Raw genomic sequence first — 19,963 nt, 5'->3', positions numbered from 1 at the left:
TTAGCTTTTTGTTGCATGGTGTTTTTGACATTTCCCAGTTTTTAGCCAGAGCAGAAATACAAACGTGAAAATATCTGAAGAATTATGGAAAGATTTGGTTTTTTGAATTTAACATAGTCAACTCAGGCAAAGTAGTACTTCTGTGTGATAGTTTAGAGCACCTATTTTACCAAATTACATTTCTATTCTCTTTGAAAGACTGTTAAACTTAGGGATATGAACAGGAATAGAAATACAGTCTGAATGCATATAATGAGATGTCCAGGTGTGAAAGCTTGAACACAGTATGTAGCCCAGTCTGTGTGTAATACATGTACAGGACTGTGTTTCTTCCCCGGGCTCTGAAGCTCACTAGTTTTGGCTTTGATAAGGCAGCTTGGTACTGAGTGTGAACACATTAATAACCAATGTCCTCTCCAAGCAGATGGCAGCTCCTTATGGCAGGGACAGAACACACACATAGACACAGGCTTGCTATTCCTGTGCAATGCTCAGAAAACTAGGACTGGGAGGTTTAGGTTTTGGGTTTTGTCGTTTTGGTTGGTTTTTTCTTCCATCAACTCTTACAAATGAGTAAGTACACATAAATACAGACATATATGTCTAGAACTACAAAGTACACAACTTTTCCAAACTTGATTGGCTTGTAAGTCTGCCATGCTGGAGAATATTTGACCTATATTTATAACAGTGCCTAAAGTATACCCTGAAGAATCTATCTTTCTGTCAATCATCCTTTATCACCCCAGTAAACCCATTCATCCCCTTTTCCTGCACTTTCAATGTCACTGGGGACCGTATCCAGTCCATAAAGCTGGAGACAGGGATATTCACATTCTACAGTGGCATTGTCAGATCCTCTTGCTACCCTGCTCCTCATATGTACAGTTACCACCTGTCCAATGCTTTCAGGAAAAGCAGTAGGCTCCAAAAATCAAATTATCAAATGTCATTTTCTTGTACCCAGACAAAAAGAAAATGAGATTATGAGAAGTTATTCTCTTGATATATCCCTGTCTTCTTTGCTGTAAAGCTGTTTTACTTCTCATAGAAGATTCTGCTTTGCAAACCAAGGACTAAAGGACTAAAGTAGGCAAGCAAGGATGGAAGCAAAGGGGGAAACAAACACAGCTGTTAAAAAAAAGGGGGAAATAAATTCTACTGCTTCAGTCTTGCCTATCAGCCAGAGAGTGGAAAGCAGATTAATAGCTGTTATGGTAAACTTCTTAGAGGAAACCAAGGTGCCCAGCTATCTCTACTTTGACGAAATAATTTTTTTATCCTTTAGATGCACTTCAAAATAAAAACTTAAATTCCAAGTGGAAAACCTGGCTTTGCCCCTTTGTCTTTGAAATATTCAGAAGGCATTTTCAAGCTAGATAGTAGTTGACTTATAGCATTCAGGTAAGATGGTTCCTTTGTCAAGTACATGTGCATTCTGTTGCTTGAAATTGCCACAAGGAGAGGAGGAGAGCTGGACTGCTTGCATTTCCCTTTTGGAAAGTGGGATGCCAGTCAAGAAGCAAGATCTCTCTAAAGAAGACAATTTGTAGTCTCATCGTGTGTGGGAGTGTTTTGCATACCACTGTCTGTCAAAATAATTTGTCAGCATGGTGAATTTCCTCAGCTGTGCATCAGGTGTTGAGGTACCACAAAAGTCATTAAGAGGAGGCAGACTGGTGAGAAAAGAGGAAGCTAAAATCCCACTCTGGGGAGATAAATGCTGAATGATAAAATGCATTGGTAATAAGTACTGACAAGAAAAAAAACACTGTACAGGATACAGTACAGGATGTGCTCTATTTCTGCTACCTATCGAAGCGGCGGATGCACAAACCCACCTCACAGTGCCTACTGTTATTAAAGCCCCTTTGCCTTAACAGCAAAGGCTGGGGACATAGTCTTGAAGAAAACACATACTCTTTGCATCGCATTCACATGCACAAATAAGGTTATTGACATACAAATCTAAACAAAATTCTGATTTCTTCTTTTCCCAATTATGGTTGACAAGAGCAGAAGCAAAAGCTGTGTCTTAAAGCTTGGTATTACTGGGCTGAAGTTGTCAGGATGATGTGTAAGTACCAATTACTAATGACTGTTGCAGAAAATTTTAAGAAGTAAAACCCATGAATCTTCTACAGCCCAGTTCTCTGTAAACAAGCCACTACTTGACAGTAGTGACATAAAAATTCTACTAATCAAAACAGAAGAAGAGATTATTAAATAAGGTTTTACCTGTATGCAATCACTTAAAGTAACACCAGAAGCTGCTGAAAGTTTATGTTGAATAGTTTCCAGAACCATCTAGCTCTCAGTGTTCGCAAAGGTCCCTCGGGTCCAGTGCATGAAACACCACAGAGCCATGGCTCATCCCCCTGACTTAAAAGGGTTTGTATGTGTCAACACTTTCCTTGGTCCTGCTTTTGGGCCTTCAGACATCAGAACTAAATGCCAGGATCTTTCCATGCCCAGAACCATCCCTGAGATGGTACCACTCCAGCTGAAGTAGCACAAAGCCTCTTGAATCCTGAGCTGAGAGCATATGTTCTTATGTTTTACCCACTCAAGATAAATTAAGACCATATCTCATGCAGGCCAGTCTTTGCAAAATTATTTTAATATGAACATTCCTCTCCGTTCTCTCTCATTTTAGCATTGTTTTCCTCTCCCAACTCTGCCTTTCTTCTACAGCTGAATCAAGGTGTGTCTACTAACCAGATATGGCCAGGAGTCCCAGAATAATTCTTGCATTTTTCCCCACTGAGAATCTCCCAAAACAATGAACGTGGCTAAGAACTTGATGTATATACAGAAATTATATTCACAATAGAAGCTTAAAATACGTGAAATTGTTTACCACACCTGTGCACTAGATTAAAAAAATTAACAGGTGCCATCCTTGTAAAAGAATTCTTCACAAGTGGGGGTAAGGGAAGATTTATAGAGGAACTGAAGGAAGGTTTGCCTAATGGGATAAATTGTAGCTTCTATCTGGGATGTGTCTAAAATTTTAAGTTTTGTGACTGCATCATGCTATCAAATAGTAAAAGCTTTAAAAATACAGGACAGATGGATCAAAATGCATCACTTCATTCACACTCAGTCTCATGCAGGAAACTTGCTTTCCCTCCAAAAAATTTCTTATTCATCTGCTGTATTCTTATAATTTATTTTTCTTTGCTTTCTTCAAAATTCTTTCCCTATTTAAACCATGTTTACCTTCTGAATAATTCTAAGTCCTCTTTACAACTCTTTCCCTATTCTTTGAGTCTACATCTTCCTTTCCAGTGACAATCCCACCTTTTTGACATTACTTTCCTAGCGAGAGGCTGAGCTGTTTCAAGCAAATCTCTCATGCTCCACTTTTAGGGAGTGAGAGAGATCTCTTGCAAGGGCTTTGTAAAAGTATCCAAGACAACAGAAGAGAAAGAAAAGGGAGAGTTGAGCAAAAAACAGACACTGCACTCTGTTATATTCGAGTACTATTATAAGGACTACACAGGAGTGTAGAGTAAAGGTAATGGTGATTAATGCCTTCACTAAAATAAGATTTGTTTGAAGCAATCAGTACTCATGGAGCCTCATCTGCAAAATGGAAAGCAATTCTTACAGGGGTACAAATACCTGATTAAGACATATGCACTTCACTCTTGCAGTGTAATTTTATAAATACAGGTTGAACTAAAGCTGAACCTGAAAATTAATTCAGATTTTGCTGTCAGAAATACCAGGGGAGACTACTCTTTCTAATTAGGGACTGATGCTGAGTTTTCCAATGCAATATTTTTCAGGCAAACCTTTGGATTTCTCAAGTCCTTACCAACCTTTGAAATTTTAAAGAGTCACTGTCACTAGGCAGTTCCTGCTTAGCATGTTCTGAATCACCTCTTTATATTTTCTAAACTTTCTCTAAATGAGTATTTTTGCTCCTTTCTACATACAAATTTGTATCTCCGATGCTCTTCTCAACTTGTAATACACGAAGATTTCTCTTTAAAAATACCCTAAACCACCTTGTAACATCTGCATGGTCACATGGATTTCCTGGGCAACGATCAGATTCTTGTGGCTGAGTTAAACACTTGGCATTTAGCTTTTTTATTCTTCCCTCTGAGAAACTAGGTTATTATTGCTTCATAAAGCAATGCCTGGATAGTACTACTAGCTAATTAATGTCTATTTAGTGGAAAAGGCTGCCATCTTCCAGCACCTACAGGCATTTTTTCTTCCTCTCCCTGACAAGACCAGATGGCATCCTGGCCAACCTTCACCCACCCTTCACAAGCCATGCACTTGATTCAGAAAACGCAAACACATTGCCAGCAGCTTGGGAAACACATTACCATTACAGCTGGACAGATGCTAGAAAAGTGCTGTTTACTGTCCCCAATAGTGGGAAAATTAATGACTTCAATTAAAAGATACAGATTAAACCTCTACCAAGATACAGTCACCTTTTCATCTCTGTATGCTGTTGGGGTTTTTATTTTCTCGAATTTTCCAGCTCTCGTCATATAACAGCGTGGCAAACAACTAAGAGAAATATATGGCCAACAACACATAACAGGCACTGAGGTCTTCTGTATCTCACTGCACCATTTAATCACAGAATGAACCCACTCATGTACAAAGGAAGGGTCCAATTACCTGTATCAGTGCAGTCAGACCAGAATATTTATCATTTTCAAGATCAAGCACCAGTAGTCCTAGTAAATTGTCTTCCCAATGTGGTTTTTTTTAATGCAGTGTTCACACTAATTGATGTTCCTATTAAACTAAAATCTCCCCCAGCTCCTGGCTACTGCATCAAGGATATGTTTCATATCCTGTCCAATCCATCACAGATCAAAGAGACAAAAGGAACAAAACATGAAATACTATTAACCAACAGCTACCTGAAAATAACATGAAGTTCACTTAACTGGAAACAGAAGCATAATTTTTCTCTCAGAAACACTCCTGCCTCAAAGCTATTATATTCACACTATGCTTTAACCAAACAAGCTTATGATCAAAAGCAACACCTAACATTATAATTACTTTTAGATCATGTATTCTGTTCTCTGCTTTCATTTATTGAAATAATATAGGGGATTATTCAACTTTGAATTTGTAGCTGCATTCCTCACTTGTCAGAAATAATTACTTAATCTTAAATAAGTTTTATATGTGTATATATATACATATATATATGAATATACACACATCTGTATGTGTGCATATAGTGATAACAGATACATTCTAAGCATCCTGAAGCTATATTATGACCAGCTGTGTTCATACCCTGTTTAGGAGAAAAATGACCACTGAGAAAGCACTCCCAGAGAGCCAACGTGACACTTTCACACTAAGTCCCCTGCCATTTGCCCCAGGTTATAGGATAATGCATTTTGAGCTGTACAATATTTCTGACTACATAAAAAACATTGGACGCTGATGACTTTTAGAAGATCCATTAGAGTTCTGTGTGCAGGAGGAATTGACTCCTCTCTTCTCTGCCATATTCCTGTTCAGGAATTTTGCTGAAATTGTTTTTTCAAGTTCTATTTGAAAAATAATTTCTGAAGGGACAAATCTCTGCAAAATACCTGTGAGCAACTTCAGCTGTCAAAATATAATAGTGCTTTCTAAAACATTTATTTTTTTCTTTAAAGTGCCATGTTAGAGAGACTTCTTAAGATTGCTAAGTAAAACATCCAGAAGCTTGGAAATTTGGGATCTCACATCATACTGCAACCCCGTCACACTCAGATGTTATGACAACTTTTAGCACATTGCCACTTTCTATTTTCTTCTACTGCACTCTTGCCTCAGTATTTAAGTAGAAATCTGCATATCCTCCCACATATGCACGGCACAGCCTCATGATTTATTTCTTCCACACTGCCATAATTGTGCACAGAATGTAAAATTATTAATGTCCTGCTAAGCACCTCTGAGAGAGTCTCCCCCATAGTATCTAGGTTTCTCATTACCATGAAATTTACTCTCACTGTGCTCCTTTAAGATGAGGTTGCAATATTATCTGTATTCTGCAGCTGGGAAAGCAGGCACAAACTTTCCATTCATTTTAGTAAGACAACCTGAGGCAACAGAAATCCTATTTCTTAGTTTCCAGCCCTCCACACTCTTTCAAAAGCTCCTTGTAGTAGCCTCCCAGTAACCAAACCTACTTAACAGTGGACATGCACAGAAAGAGAAGCCTATGGTTAACCGGACACTTGCGAAAAGTTTGTTGTAAATCTTCACCATTTAGAAATTCTGTCATGGGTGTTGAAAAGAGAAGCCAGTCCCACAGAGCATCATTCAGCTGTCTTAAATTTAATACCTTGCTGCTTCCACTGGGGTTCCCCTGACTCATTTACCATATACCTTTCACCTTGGTAGCAAGTGAGGCAGTATCTAAATATATTTCAGAGCTTGCCCACCCATGTAATAACCTGCATAAACCCAGAATTCTGTGTTCTGGAGAGAAACAGCCACAGACCCTTCCCCCATGCCCCTAACCTGTCACTCATCTCTTACCTATCTGTACCCCATGCTCTCCTCCTTTTCATTATTCCCATTTTGACTCACCAGACACCTGGTCATCCTCTGTGCCCTGAACAGCTATCATCCTTTAACCTGCTCCCAAAGTTCCAGCACATGCTCCCTTTTTGCTCCTTCTCCTTTGGCTCCTGCAACTTCTTTTCCTTGTTCCTTCATACACCTCCTCCTGACCATCTCCATCTGACCATGACTACTGCATCCCTTTTCTCCTTGCTGCTGGAGATCAGCTAATGAGCAGCACAGTCCCTCTTTCCTCAGCCTGTGGGCAGATCTGCAACAGGAATTAAGCACAGAGGAGCATAACTCCTCTGTGAGCATGTACAGACAGAAACTTTTGAAAGCAAAGCTCTTAAATCTGAGGTGTCTCCAAAGTGTACGAACAACCTCATCAGCAGGGCAAATTCAGGGGTAATTTTCAAGACAGTAAAAGACGTCTCCCTGGTATTATGATGACATTTTACTAAATGTCAAGCTTCCAAAATTTCATTCCAGTGAGGTTCATTCCACTACCAGCACTAACACATCTCAGGAAAGAACCACTGGATTTATTTATTTGAAATAAGGTCATTTAAAGGAGCACATTTCCCACAAATATTGTCTTCAGAAAAAACTGGCTGTTTTGTTAAAGTTTTTACTAAAAGAAAAAGAATCAGTCATAGACTGAAACTTAGCATGAAAAATTTCAGCCAAAACAAAATTTGGAGAAACTGTAAAGAAAACAATTCCTCATAGTAGGCAGTGACAGGGACACTTTACTCTGAGCAATGCTACTAGCTTACTTTGTATTTAATAAATCTACAAAATGTAATTGTTACAGCTAAGCAAACATTTCCAGTCATGCTGATGTAAACAAAATCACTCTTCTTATCAATAAGAAATTAGTCCACATGTTCTCACCATTTCTACACACTGCCTAAAACTGTCTAAGCATCATTTTTCTCACAGCTTTGTCAGCTTCAGATTTTGGGTCCTACCATTCCAATCTATGGAAAAATGAATCTGAATTCAGCATTCTTCACTTTGCAAAGAATAAAAAGAACTGATCCAGAATCCCCCAGGGAAAAAAACCAGGCAATTTTCTCCTGGCAGTGCTACCTTGATAACCCTTTCTTGCCATGACATCTCCTCCTGACAATAGTTTCCAGTTAGCTGGAAAGTTTCCAGTTTGTTCATGGCTAGACAGCCTGCCATCCACACTACACCTGTCCTGGAGCTGTAGGCTCTGCCTCCTCTGTGCCTTGCAGCTCTCTCCCACACACATCCTGATAGAAAAAAAAATCGGAAAAAAATGCCACATTGTCACTATTCCTAATTTTTCTATATTAAGTTTTAAAACCTGTCCATAGGGTTGGTGATACAGTAGAACTAGAAACATAATTATGCATACTTGGGGGATAGGGAGAATAGAACCACAAAAAACAAAGCCAGAAATAGAGTTGTGACAGATGTTCCCCACATAATCTTTGGTAGTGATCCACTGATGGTTTTGAAAATCTAAAATGAAATAACCAAAAAGTTGAGAAAAATTTCTAACATAGGTAACCAGAATAAGAGATATTTTTAAAATCAATCTGAACATAGTAGATAGTACTAAGGTGATAAAAATTTCTTTCATGGGGAAATTATCAAAAAGAAAACCACTGTACAGCCATCCTATATGGTTCAAGATTATATGAAAACCATTTCCTACATCTTTGATAGAAAGCAACAGTTCTAGAGATTTCTGCTTTATCACATTGCATCAGAGCTGCCTTGAGGGTGAATGCTTTGACCTTTCACCAAACCAGTTGCCAAGATTTTCTTGACTGGAGCTTCAGACATCCAAAATAAGGTATTTTCTTTCAAAAACTTGGATTTAGGTTTATTAAGAGGGGAGGATGCCCCAGAGAATGAAACAAAGGCAAGAACATAAAAAAATGGGCAAAGAGGAAGAACAGAAGGGAGAAGCAAAAGAGAAGTAGCAAAAAGTATTTATAATTCCAGCATGTCGGCACAATTCATTAAGCTTAAAGGAGACATTAGGGGCTGTCTGTGGTGACAGGGACAATGCATCATCAAGCAGAGAAATACAGAGGGCTCTTACTGCAGCATATGTGTCTGGCTGGCGTCCTTTTGTTTGTCAGGTACCTCGTAGTGGGGAGAAATCTTTCCAAGGCCACTGTCGCTCAGCATCCTCTTCCGAACTGCAGGGTTCCACCGATCTGATATCCTAAGGAGAGAAGGAGAAGGAGAAAGGTATTCACACCCCTTGTGTGCTACTCTTCGAAGCTGTCTTATGCCCATTGGTTCCCAGCATTTTTGAGCCCATAGCAAGTTAAAATAGATTAATTAGCTATGAGTACAATGCTGCTCCTGAAGAGGAATAGAAGCATTTCTGGCCTGTTAAGAGGATGATAAGAAACAGAGACACTGCATGGTCATTCTTAAACACAAAGGGCTTCAGGGCCTTACACAGTGGAGTCAGAACTCTGACCATGCAGAGAAGTTTGTAACTCAATCATTAGAGATTCATGGCAGGATTTAGGGTCAAGTGGTGTGACATGGTTAAAAGGTGCTGAAGTCCACTAGTCCTGTTGTGTGCTCTAGGAAGCCTAATGGAATAGATGTTACACTACTGTCCTCCTGTCATTACCATGGCTGGATTTGTTCCTACCTAATACCCACCCTCCCACATCTCCTAATCCTTCAGACAAGGGGACCAGAAAGAGATGCCCATCACTAATATAACTGCTGAAAATCAGATCCCAGCAGCACTCACCCAGTTGCCTGCTCCACTACCAGGTCAGGCATTCCTGGTGGTGTCCCCACCTGCTGAGACATTACCATCTCTGGGTCCAGAATAAAAATCTCATCCTGCGAAATTTCAGTCACAAAGTGCAAATGTTCCTGTTGGAGTGACACAAGCAACAAATAATGAACCTGCAGCATCACTGATCTCTCAGAGTACCCAGCCGCCCTAGAATGAGTTGAGTGCATGTCAGGCTCTCTGAAGAATATTCAAGGGACTCTGTGTATTTAAGTGTGTACTCATATACACACACAAATTAAAATCAATGCCATAGAAGTCACCAATTAATATGTTGTGGATTTCAAGCCAAACAAGATTCCCCACAAACTAGCTGCACCCTCACAGCACCGCTTTAAAGGCTGTTACGTGATGACTATGCTATTCTGATGAAACCTAGAGGCCTACCCATAAAACTGAGGTTTACATTTTGAAATGAGGACCAACACCTGAGGTCTCTTCTTTGATGATGGTTGACAGAACTCTCCATTGTTTGGGTGTACTCGTCCAGATCTCCACTACTTGTACATTCTGTTTTCACATCTCTGTTACCAAAGTTCTCTTTCTCGATCCTTTATTTTTGTTACGGACACGGAAGGCTTATTATTTTTCAAAATAAAACAAACGCCTGTCTATGTAGGCAAATGGGCAAGAAATTTGCAACTCTTTGTCTGCTGGGACCTGTGGAGGCCTTGAAAGGCACTCTCAGTTAGAAAGATATGAGAGGCCTCTCTCTCAGTTATCTCCTTTTGATAACAAATCCTGTTCTATCAAGTCAGAACAATCCCTGTCTTGTTCCAAACCTGTGCCCTCTTCCTGTCTGTCAGCCTTTTGGTCACTCCCACCCTGTTTCCTTGTTGGCCCCCATGCCCCAATCCCACTCTTGTAGCACCCCCATGCCCCCTGGTAATTGGTCTCTCATACTATTTCACCCGCCCCAAAACCCCCATGTACTTAACCTAGACTCTCAGACCATTGTTTTTGCCTTTGCCTCCGAACTCTGGGACTGTGCACACGCATGGCTGAAATAAACATCTCTTTGAAACCCCTGCAAAGGCCCTTCCTGCTGCTTCACCTGCTTTGCCTCAACAACGACCCTGACTACAACAGGGACCAACACATAATATTAATTTTTTTCCCCACAGAATCACAGGATGAAGGAGTAGGCATTAAAAATGACCATAAGTACAATGTCAAATATTAGAGAAATGCAGAATAAGCCAGAGACAAATTGCCCAGTTTAATCTGTAGCAGCATCTTCTTCACCCCTGCCTTCCCAATGTTAGATTACAAAAACAAACCATTTATTTGACTGTGCGCAAAGAAGTCCCACAGTATCTACATGCAGATACTGAACATAGGAACTCTGAACTGAAGTCACAGCTCCTTCTACTTGAGCTAAATCACCAGCTGCTTCTGCTAAGAAACAGTAACATGTCCATGTGATTCAGAAACAGCTTACACAGGTCTCAAGGGGACCAGATGCAAACAACCACAGTGTGAAATCAACAATTTGCACTTAATGCTGAGCCACTAATTGGCCTGTTCTGGCTAGAAATCAGAAACACCAAAAGCCCTGTAAAATTTTCAGTGTCTTTTAGGAAATATATTCAGATTGTCATATCTATGCCACAGGTCTGAATCCAGCAGAGATACACATTGTTTTGGGGTTCCTTGTGAATATTTTATGCATTTCTGTTCATAATTCTCAAATTGTAACAACAGCTTCAACAGCTATTTCATGGCACACACACACATAGGATCAAGAATTCTGGTGCCTAAAAACATCAGTGAAAAGATAAATATAAATATAAATATAAATATAAATATAAATATAAATATAAATATAAATATAAATATAAATATAAATATAAATATAAATATAAATATAAATATAAATATAAATATAAATATAAATATAAATATAAATATAAATATAAATATAAATATAAATACATTGGTGCCACACAGATGCCTCTGGTAAGACTTGATAGGGAAAACAATTGCAGAAAATTCTGATCTGCATCAGATTGGTATTAAACAGAATGGCAGATGGTCAGCAGACACAAGATGTGAATTAGATCAACTAAAAAACAGCGCAGAATTTTTTTCTCTACTTCTCATGAGACATCATGAGTAACATTTTGCTATATATAGGAAGAACGGCAGATAATTCATTTTAAGCTGCATTTGATGTAGACTTAAAAAAAAAAAGAAATCTATAGAAACAAAATACAAATAAGGATTTACCTGAGATCTGTCAATGCGGTAGAAACGATCAGCAGAAGTTGCTGCAAGACAGAGAAACAACAGCAAAAATAGTATGAGCAGGACTGCATGGACAAGATGGGCTGCACTAACATCACTACCTCATAAAACAACCCCTGTGTCAGGGAAGTCACAGTGGCTCCACAAGAACATGAGTTAATTCCTTATGTCCATGTGAGTGGTGTGACTCGGGTCAGTACTGTAACCAACATCTTTGTCAGCTATATGGACAGAGATATGGAGCGTGCCCTCAGTGAGTTCCCTGCTCATACCAGCCTTAGTGGAGCAATGAATGTGCTGGAGGAAAGAGATACCAACCAGGGGCACCTTGACACGCTTGAGAGGTGGGCCAGTGTAAACCTCATAGAGTTCAACAAAGTGCAAGGTCCTACACAGGAGCCATGGCAATCCTATGGGTAGAGAAGTGATTGAGAGCAGCCCTACAGAGAAGGACTTAGGGGGTGATGGCTGGTAAAAAACTCAGCATGAGCCAGCTGGGTGCAGTTTTGGCCCAGAAAGCTAACCATGTCCTGGGCTTCAGTAAAAAGGAAAGCGGCCAGCAGGTCAAGGGAAGGAATTCTCAGCCTCTACTCTGCTCTTGTGAGACCCTGCTGGGAGTGCTGTGTACAGTTCTGCCTCCCCCAATACAAGAAGGACCTGGAACTGTCAGAGCAAGTCCACAGGAGAGCCAGGAAGTTGATAAGGGGACTGAAGAACCTCCCTTACAAATACAGACTGAGAAAGTTGGGGCTGTTCAGCCTGGAGAACAGAAGGTTGCATGGAGACCTCAAAGCAGCCTTCCAACACTTGAAAAGGTGCACAGAGAGGCTGAAGACAGACTCTTTCTTCATCATGAAGTGTGGTGACAGGACAAGGAGTAAGGGGTACAAACTGAAGAAAGGGGAAATTCAGGCTGGATATTAGGAAGAAATTACTGTGAGAGTGGTGAGATAGTTGAACAGGTTGCCCATGGAGCTTGTGAATGCCCCATCCCTGTCAGTGTTCAAGGTCAGGCTGGGTAAGGCCTTGAGCAGCCTGGTTTAGTCAGAAGTGTCCCTGCCCATGGCAAGGGGTTTGGGTCTAGATGACCTCTAAGGTCCCTTCCAACCCTTAACATTCTATGATTCTGTGATATTCCTATCCCATTAAATGCTGAATTTAAAGATAAGAGTTAATGAAACAGTAGTAACTGAAAATATCAACTTGAAATAAATATTTTTAAAATGTATAAAACGGATTTCAGTCCTATAAGAAGAACTGATTACATTAAAATATGTGACAGAAAGAGTTGCTTTGTTCCGATGAGAGTATAGCAAACATATACTGAATTTGATGGGTCTAATGGGATAATTCAAATTCTGAATCTAAAGAACAGTGCTTGGGAGCTCTTTATAAATCAAATGCTCAGCTACAGATATTGACACTGAATTAGCAATATGTTAAAGGAAAATTTATGCTACTCGTGAAAAACACATGAAAATAGGGGGATTCACTAAATAAAGCACGTATTATGAATCTTGTCATACCCAAATAAGTCATACCCAAAAGTATTTATCATCTACAGTGTGCTTCATCAGATGCGATTTTTTTTGTATCTGCTTTGCATTTATTTGGGTGAGTGAAATCAGGTTCATTTACTCTGCAGTTTTGACACAAGAGCACAGAGATGTAGCATTGAAGGCTTTGGCACTTCACAGGAATATCAAACACTGAAGACAAAAAACTGAACACATCTATCCATCCAGCTTTCTCCAAAACCAAACAGATTCTCACTAAGGCTTTTATCAATGTCCCTCGTGAAAGACAAGGAAGGGTGATTAGAAATTGCCAAGGAGAATTTGGTTTTGTTTTAAGCATTAAAATTTTAAGTCTCTCCATGCTGAAGGTTTTGTAAAACCAGATGCCATCCATTTCAGCTACTAATTCCTGTGCTCTGGAGCCTGATGTAAAGCCCACATAAGTAATCTGCTTTGACAAAGTCTGGGTCAAAGACAAGTGCAGCTCTCCAATGCAGAGCTACAAGGAAAGGGAGGCACCTTTCTGTCACCTAAACATTGCAGTGCCTAAAGACCTGTACACCTGCAGAGGAACCGGGGTGAAAAACTCAGCCTTACCAGCAGCAATGAATTGCACAACTGGCTGCACTCTGAGCTCGGGCAGTGCATGCAATGAAGTCTGCTCATCACAGCAGAGACCCTGATAAACCAAGCTTCTAACCTGCCTCAGGGGAAAGCCTCTCTGTGGGATGAAAAAGTTACAGCAGATATTTTAATTGTTAGATGAAGGGCCTGTTTCATTTTTAGAGGGGAAAAGGGGGCTGCTTTTTTACCTGCACAGTGTAACAAGAAGGAACAGTTACTCCTCTCTAGTAATACACTCAGAAGTATCTTCCAAAGCACACAAGAAGCAGGCAGTATGCTAGGCACAGGAGAAGGGAGATACACTTACCATCTAGGAAGCACCATCTAGGAGAGAGCCTCTGAACAGAAAGCACTCTGGGGAAAGAGATTTCCTGGTCCTGGATAGGGCATGAAACTCACATTATTAAAAAACCCCAGCGAACTGTTTCTTCACTAAAAAGGATTATTTTTTAGACTGACTTTTTCATTTTGCTTTACTGACATTGCACAATGTGCAAAATCTATATAACCCAGGAACCAAATTAAATTACTGGTGAAGAATTAAGACCTTAATTAAGATCTTAAGTATTAAGACTCAAACAGGCTACCCCACATGTTTTTAGCCCTTATTGGAGAGGCAAAAGGGATCTAAGAGAGAAGGGGATGATCATGGCTCTCCTCCATGCTGCCAGTGAATGGTCAACCAACTTCATAAATCTGCTGCATATAACATTTAAACACAGATACATTTGCACAAGGCAAAACACAGTAGCATGGGTCTTTGGCACACGTAATTTTTATAGAGACAGATTCTACCCTTATTCACATCTTATCAGTACAATCAGCACATCTGTAAATGCTGTAAATTCAGGAACATGCTGGCTCAAGATTAAACTTTACTCCTCTTTCAGACAACAGACCACAAAGTAGTATGCCAAGTTACGAAGCAGGGAAAGAAAAAGTAAAAGCAACAGGGAGGGTTTTACTGGATACCATAAACCTTATTCTCATATACAGCTTATGGTATCCACCCTCTGAGTAACACAGAGATGGAAACAATGACAGCATAACAGAAAGTGAACTATAACTGTACATGGGGAGCAAATAACACATCTCAGGGATTTAATAGAATCAGATTGAAAATACAACTTTGTCTAACACGGGCAAACAGACTTGTGGGATTTTTAGGTTTGATTGTATTGCCACTAGAGTGCTTGTCAGAAAATCAAGGATCTCTGAAATCCACTAGGCTTGCTGACATTGTTGTATCTACATGCACAAGCTTTATGTATCTTAATATTTAGTCCACTCTGTATGGAATGGAGGAGACTGCAACACAAAGGAGAAAAGGAAGAAAACATCCAATGGTTGTACTAAAATGTAGTTTATAAAAAGAGGAGAAATGAGTAAAATTCATAGAGTACAAAATGCTGAGAAAATTAAGATAGGAATACTGCTGGTAAATGTCAACTCAAGTCCAAATTGCACATTGTCACATACTCCCTCCAAGACTTCATTACAGTTCAACCACAGAACTAGCTTGCAAAGTCTCAGGTCCACGAGCATGATATTTTGTGAGCATTAGAGAAGCAAAACAGAATGAGAAAACACTCCAGTATATTTTTTCTCATTTGCACCTGGGTTTGCTAATATTTCTGCTAACCCTCTATGTTTTGAACTGCAGAGGAATCATGCCAGAGAATTGCATTTATGAGACTTAAAAGTACCCCTGAGACCTTATTAGTGAGGTATGAAGACAGTTCCATCAGCTAAAGCACCCTATTCATGCCCTTTATCCCCCTCTTTTTTCCATTTCTGTAATATGTAGAAGGATACCAAGAAATATGGAACAAACCTCAAATTAACCTAATGAGACAGTTTGCAGAAATGACCCACTGAGGGGAAAAAAAAAAGAATCCTAGACAAACAAGTACCAAAGACAAAACACAGAGGGGTGCATTTAAAATGTAGCATCATAAAAAGTGAATGGTGTGTTAGGGATTTCACACTGTTGTGCACTAAAGATGAGTAGGCAACTAATTTATATACTGCTGTAACTGCAGAGGTTAGAGCCAAGTATGGAGCTGATTTCTGACATTTCATACTCTATTGTGCATCTCTCCATATATACAGATTTATCTCTTCATTTTACCTCAGGCAGTTTCCTACACATGGAGCAGTCAGCAGCCACTTAGGTTAATTTATAATGAGTGGAACAGCCTCATACAGGCTGGTTTATTTTCTAGACACTAACACTGTTCTAAAACTGAGTTCGATGGAAATGTCAAGAATATGAAGTTAGCATTGGATAGGGAAAGAAAGAAACAAACCATGAACTGATATAAAGAAGGCAACTCAAGGAAAACATGCCAAATTGCATTTTCTTATATTGTCTGCAGTCAGTGCATCTATAGGCATTCTTGTGAAACTGGAATTCTGTATCACCCAAGTAATCATTAACCCCCAAAAACCCCCCAAAAAGTATCTGCAATTTCACCACAATTGGTTCCTGCAGGAATTCATTCCTGCTGATCCAACAAGACTTGCATTGTTTTTTCTAGGAAAATCCTATCAACACCATGCAAACTTGTCCTGTAACTCTAAGCACTGTGTCAACTGACCATAGTTTGTGCAAGTCTCCATGCTAATATCAGATAATTTCAGGAGCCAGTAGAGTTAGTCTCAGTTTACTTCCAATTTACACACCCTTCAATTAATTGTTTTACTGAGAGAAATATGCGTTCTTGAATGATACTTCCAACTGAAAGGACAAATTCTGTATTGCATAAATTGTAGAATAAAATTGCAAAACAAGAAGAGACCAATTTTAAGAACTATCCTCCTAAACTAAAACCTATTGATCTCATGAAGAAAATACACGTGCTTAGGATGGACTAAAAATTTACCCTGAAGATTATGTAAAGTAAAGGTGGATGACTGTCCTGTACAAAATTATTAAGAGGTTGGGCCTGCTAAAGCACTGTTTTTTTCCTCAGTGATAGACTTTATTACAACAGCTATGCAATACAACATGTCATTGTTAAGTTTCTCAGACAGAGAAACAGTTCTACTTTTTTCATCTGTCCTACAGGACACATTTTCTCATTCACTTCAATATGGAAAACACTGCTGTTGCAATTTCACTCACGTCATCATTCTCCACTAATTTCAAAGGTGATTCCATAAAACTTGTCCAAGAGAAAGCAGAATTAGCTTCCAATCTTTAAAGGTAAATACAGTAATCAGATAATTAGAAATTCATCTAACTTATGGTTCTTTCACCCAAGAACATATGGGTTCAAATACAGAATATCATTCCCATTTTTAAGCCCCTTTCTGTTCTGATACTAAAAGGAAAGCATATCTTACCTGGTAATGAACTCTCTGTGTAGCAGATGTTACTGACTGTAGGTCCTAGCAGGAGAATGAAAGACATGGCAGTGATGAAAAAGATTAAAGCAACAACAAGAGCTGTTTTTAGTCCTACTATCTGAAGTGGTTGGGCAAACATAAATAATTTTGCAAATATTTTTCACTGGTTTTAAGCATATGAAACAAACTCCACAGAAAAGTCAAGGAAAGCTCACTCAAAGTTTAGATTTGTATGCATTTGATCCAAAAAATAGTAAAAAAAAAAAAAAAAAAGAGAGATTATACTAATGTATCTTTATCACGTTAAAAAAATCTATTTGTTCAAAGAGAACTATGAGAACTATCTAAATTTAAAATATCAGCAACAAAATTAATACAAATATGTCAAAACTTTTTAAGACACTTTTGCAAATATTTCTGAGTGATTAATGCACTAAAGGAAACCACTGACAGTTCTCTCTATTTTACAACAACCCCACTCCAAGAAGGTCATATCAGAATGATCTCGACATTTAACAGAGTTCAGGCATCTAATTTATTTTAACAGATTTTGTCAAATAGTTATAGCACATGACATAGTCTACTAAAGAGCTGGCCTGCAGACCATTGTCCTCCAGCAGCATGCAAACCTTGGCATCTCTGCTTCCAGCAAATGGGACTGAGCCAAATCAAGCACACATATAGAAAAATTAGTACAAACCCTGCAAATGGTTGGAGAAACACAGTTCTTCCGTAACTACTATGGGTAATACAACCAAAATATCTAGCTGTGCTTTCTTCAGGAGTTGTATGTAAAACTGCCTGAACTCAGTGTGAGATCACATTTCCAGTCTGATGAGATCATCATCATCATTATTTCACTGTAATTTTCTGTACTGGATACTTCAAATATGCACCACCTTACAATATGATTTTATGTCTGATAATAATAGTCACACTCCAGGTCGGAATGTCCAAAAGTGCATTTGATGAAGGGAATCCTGGCTGAAAAGCAAAGAAGTGAAAGCCTGTAGTGAGATACTAAGTTTCATAATCAGACTGCAAGTGTGGAGTTCCAAAATCTATGGAAAGTCAATGGCTCCCAAAGAATTCAACGGAAGAGATGAGGTTCATAGTTCCTACATAAACTAGACCAACAATTTATATTTTTTTATAAATGTTAATATATAAATTGTTTATAAATGTAATTCCATCAGACTTGCAAATATTATTGAAGGCTATCACTAAGAGATAGAAAAAAATCAGAGACAATACATTAATGAAGATCCATTAGTTTATCACTAAAGGGATAAACTAAAGTTTATCACTAAGTTTATCATACTTAAGATGATTCAGGTAATGAGGCATTTGGAGTCTCCATTTCCCTGGGTGTATTGTAGAATGAACTCTCATGAAGCAAGGTATTCAAGAATAAGAACAAAACTATTGTTAGCTGCATGAACACCCGTTTCTGTGTCTTTGAAAATATCTACTTGATATTTGCTGTGTTTAGTGGTGTCTCAGATTACTCCATGACAGTATTAGAGAACGATTTTTGCATAATTAGACCCACTCAAATGCCACAGTGTTTATCCTTGCATAACACACTTTCTAATCCATAACTTATGTAATTTCAACAAGGTATGTGGAAAGTACTACTATTCCTTTATAAATCAAGGAGAAATAAACACACTCATCCACTTCAATTCTGTTATCATTTAAAAGGAATCAGTATGATTTTTAATTTCCTGTTTAGGGGATATTTTTCAATACTTACTTATCACATCTTAATTCTAGAATTTTGGGTTCAATGGTAGCCAAATTGCAATACTCTTGATACATGGTTGTTGCAATTATTTGACCTCTGCATTCAGAACTGAAAGAAGCATAAAATAAGTTTGCAAATGATAACTGAATTCACAAAAGCCTCACCTCTTGTAGACGGTCAATGTACATACGACAAGTCTCCAAGTCACAATCTCCTCGTACAACTATGATTCCTAGGGGAATAGCTGAAAAAATGAAAAACAAAGAAAAACCTCTTTAACTGAAGTCTCTTGAACTGTCACAGAGTTGCAATGGTTTCCAACTTTGTTTTTTTTAATATCCTCATGAATTTTTTCTACTCTCTAAACCTTAACAGTTATGTAAAGTCAAGAGCATATTATTCATCATTAGTTTCACTCATTTATAATTATCAAATATTTAATTTCCAACCATCTTTCATGGTTTCATGAAAGAAGCTAAAACATATCCAGTTAAACCGGGTACTTAATTTTCAGATCTGAACATCAAATATTATCAAATATTATCTGTAAAACAAAACAAAACATACCCCAGAGCAAGATTTATTGGGGGCACCTTTATACCTTGAAATAAGAGTGATATTTCATTCTCAGAATCCAAAGACTACAGATTTAGAGCAATGGAAGTCACTGCCTGATTTCAGGGAAAATTCTCCAACGCCAGGTTGGTTTGATATAAGGCTGCTTTTAAATCGAAACAGGCATTATTCCATCTACACACAGAATTGACATATTTTCTTATTTAGTCAGACAGAAAAAAAAATTTTAAAAGATAATTCGTGAAAATACAGCAAAACCTTTCAGGTTAGGGCAAATTTTTCATAACAGGAGATTGAGGTTCCCACATTTATTCTGTTCTTGCCAACAAAAAGAGTCCAAAACAAATTCAGAAAAAGAAAAAGAAATAATAAATAATACAATAAAAGAGAAAAAAGTGAGTCCACAAGAAAGGCACCAAGAGAGTCACCTACTAAGATCTCATTAAATAATAAGAAAACAAGTGAAAACTCTTGAGCACCTGATTTTGTGAAAGTGAATCACTGAATTTCTTTTTTTCTCCCTGAAGTGTCTTGATTCAAATA

At 38.5% G+C, this 19,963-nt stretch overlaps 1 protein-coding gene across 10 annotated transcripts in view; it reads right to left on the bottom strand.

Annotated features, from left to right (window-relative positions):
* DGKI (diacylglycerol kinase iota) overlaps positions 1–19,963 on the bottom strand; it is a 220,835-nt gene that overhangs the window by 38,877 nt on the left and 161,995 nt on the right. For all 10 annotated transcript variants that reach the window (XM_014881596.2, XM_088165666.1, XM_088165668.1 and 7 more), the window contains 6 exons: positions 19,009–19,088; positions 17,095–17,139; positions 14,054–14,123; positions 11,588–11,628; positions 9,311–9,438; positions 8,636–8,761 (listed from right to left, as the gene is read on the bottom strand). In XM_014881596.2, the coding sequence (XP_014737082.2) occupies positions 8,636–8,761; positions 9,311–9,438; positions 11,588–11,628; positions 14,054–14,123; positions 17,095–17,139; positions 19,009–19,088 (490 nt within the window). The remainder of the gene's footprint in view (positions 1–8,635; positions 8,762–9,310; positions 9,439–11,587; positions 11,629–14,053; positions 14,124–17,094; positions 17,140–19,008; positions 19,089–19,963) is intronic.

This window comes from Sturnus vulgaris, chromosome 5 (genome assembly GCF_052056855.1).
Source record: "Sturnus vulgaris isolate bStuVul1 chromosome 5, bStuVul1.hap1, whole genome shotgun sequence".
NCBI classification, from domain to species: domain Eukaryota; kingdom Metazoa; phylum Chordata; class Aves; order Passeriformes; family Sturnidae; genus Sturnus; species Sturnus vulgaris.
Note: the sequence above shows the minus strand (reverse complement) of the source record. Positions and strands in the feature narration are given on the sequence as shown.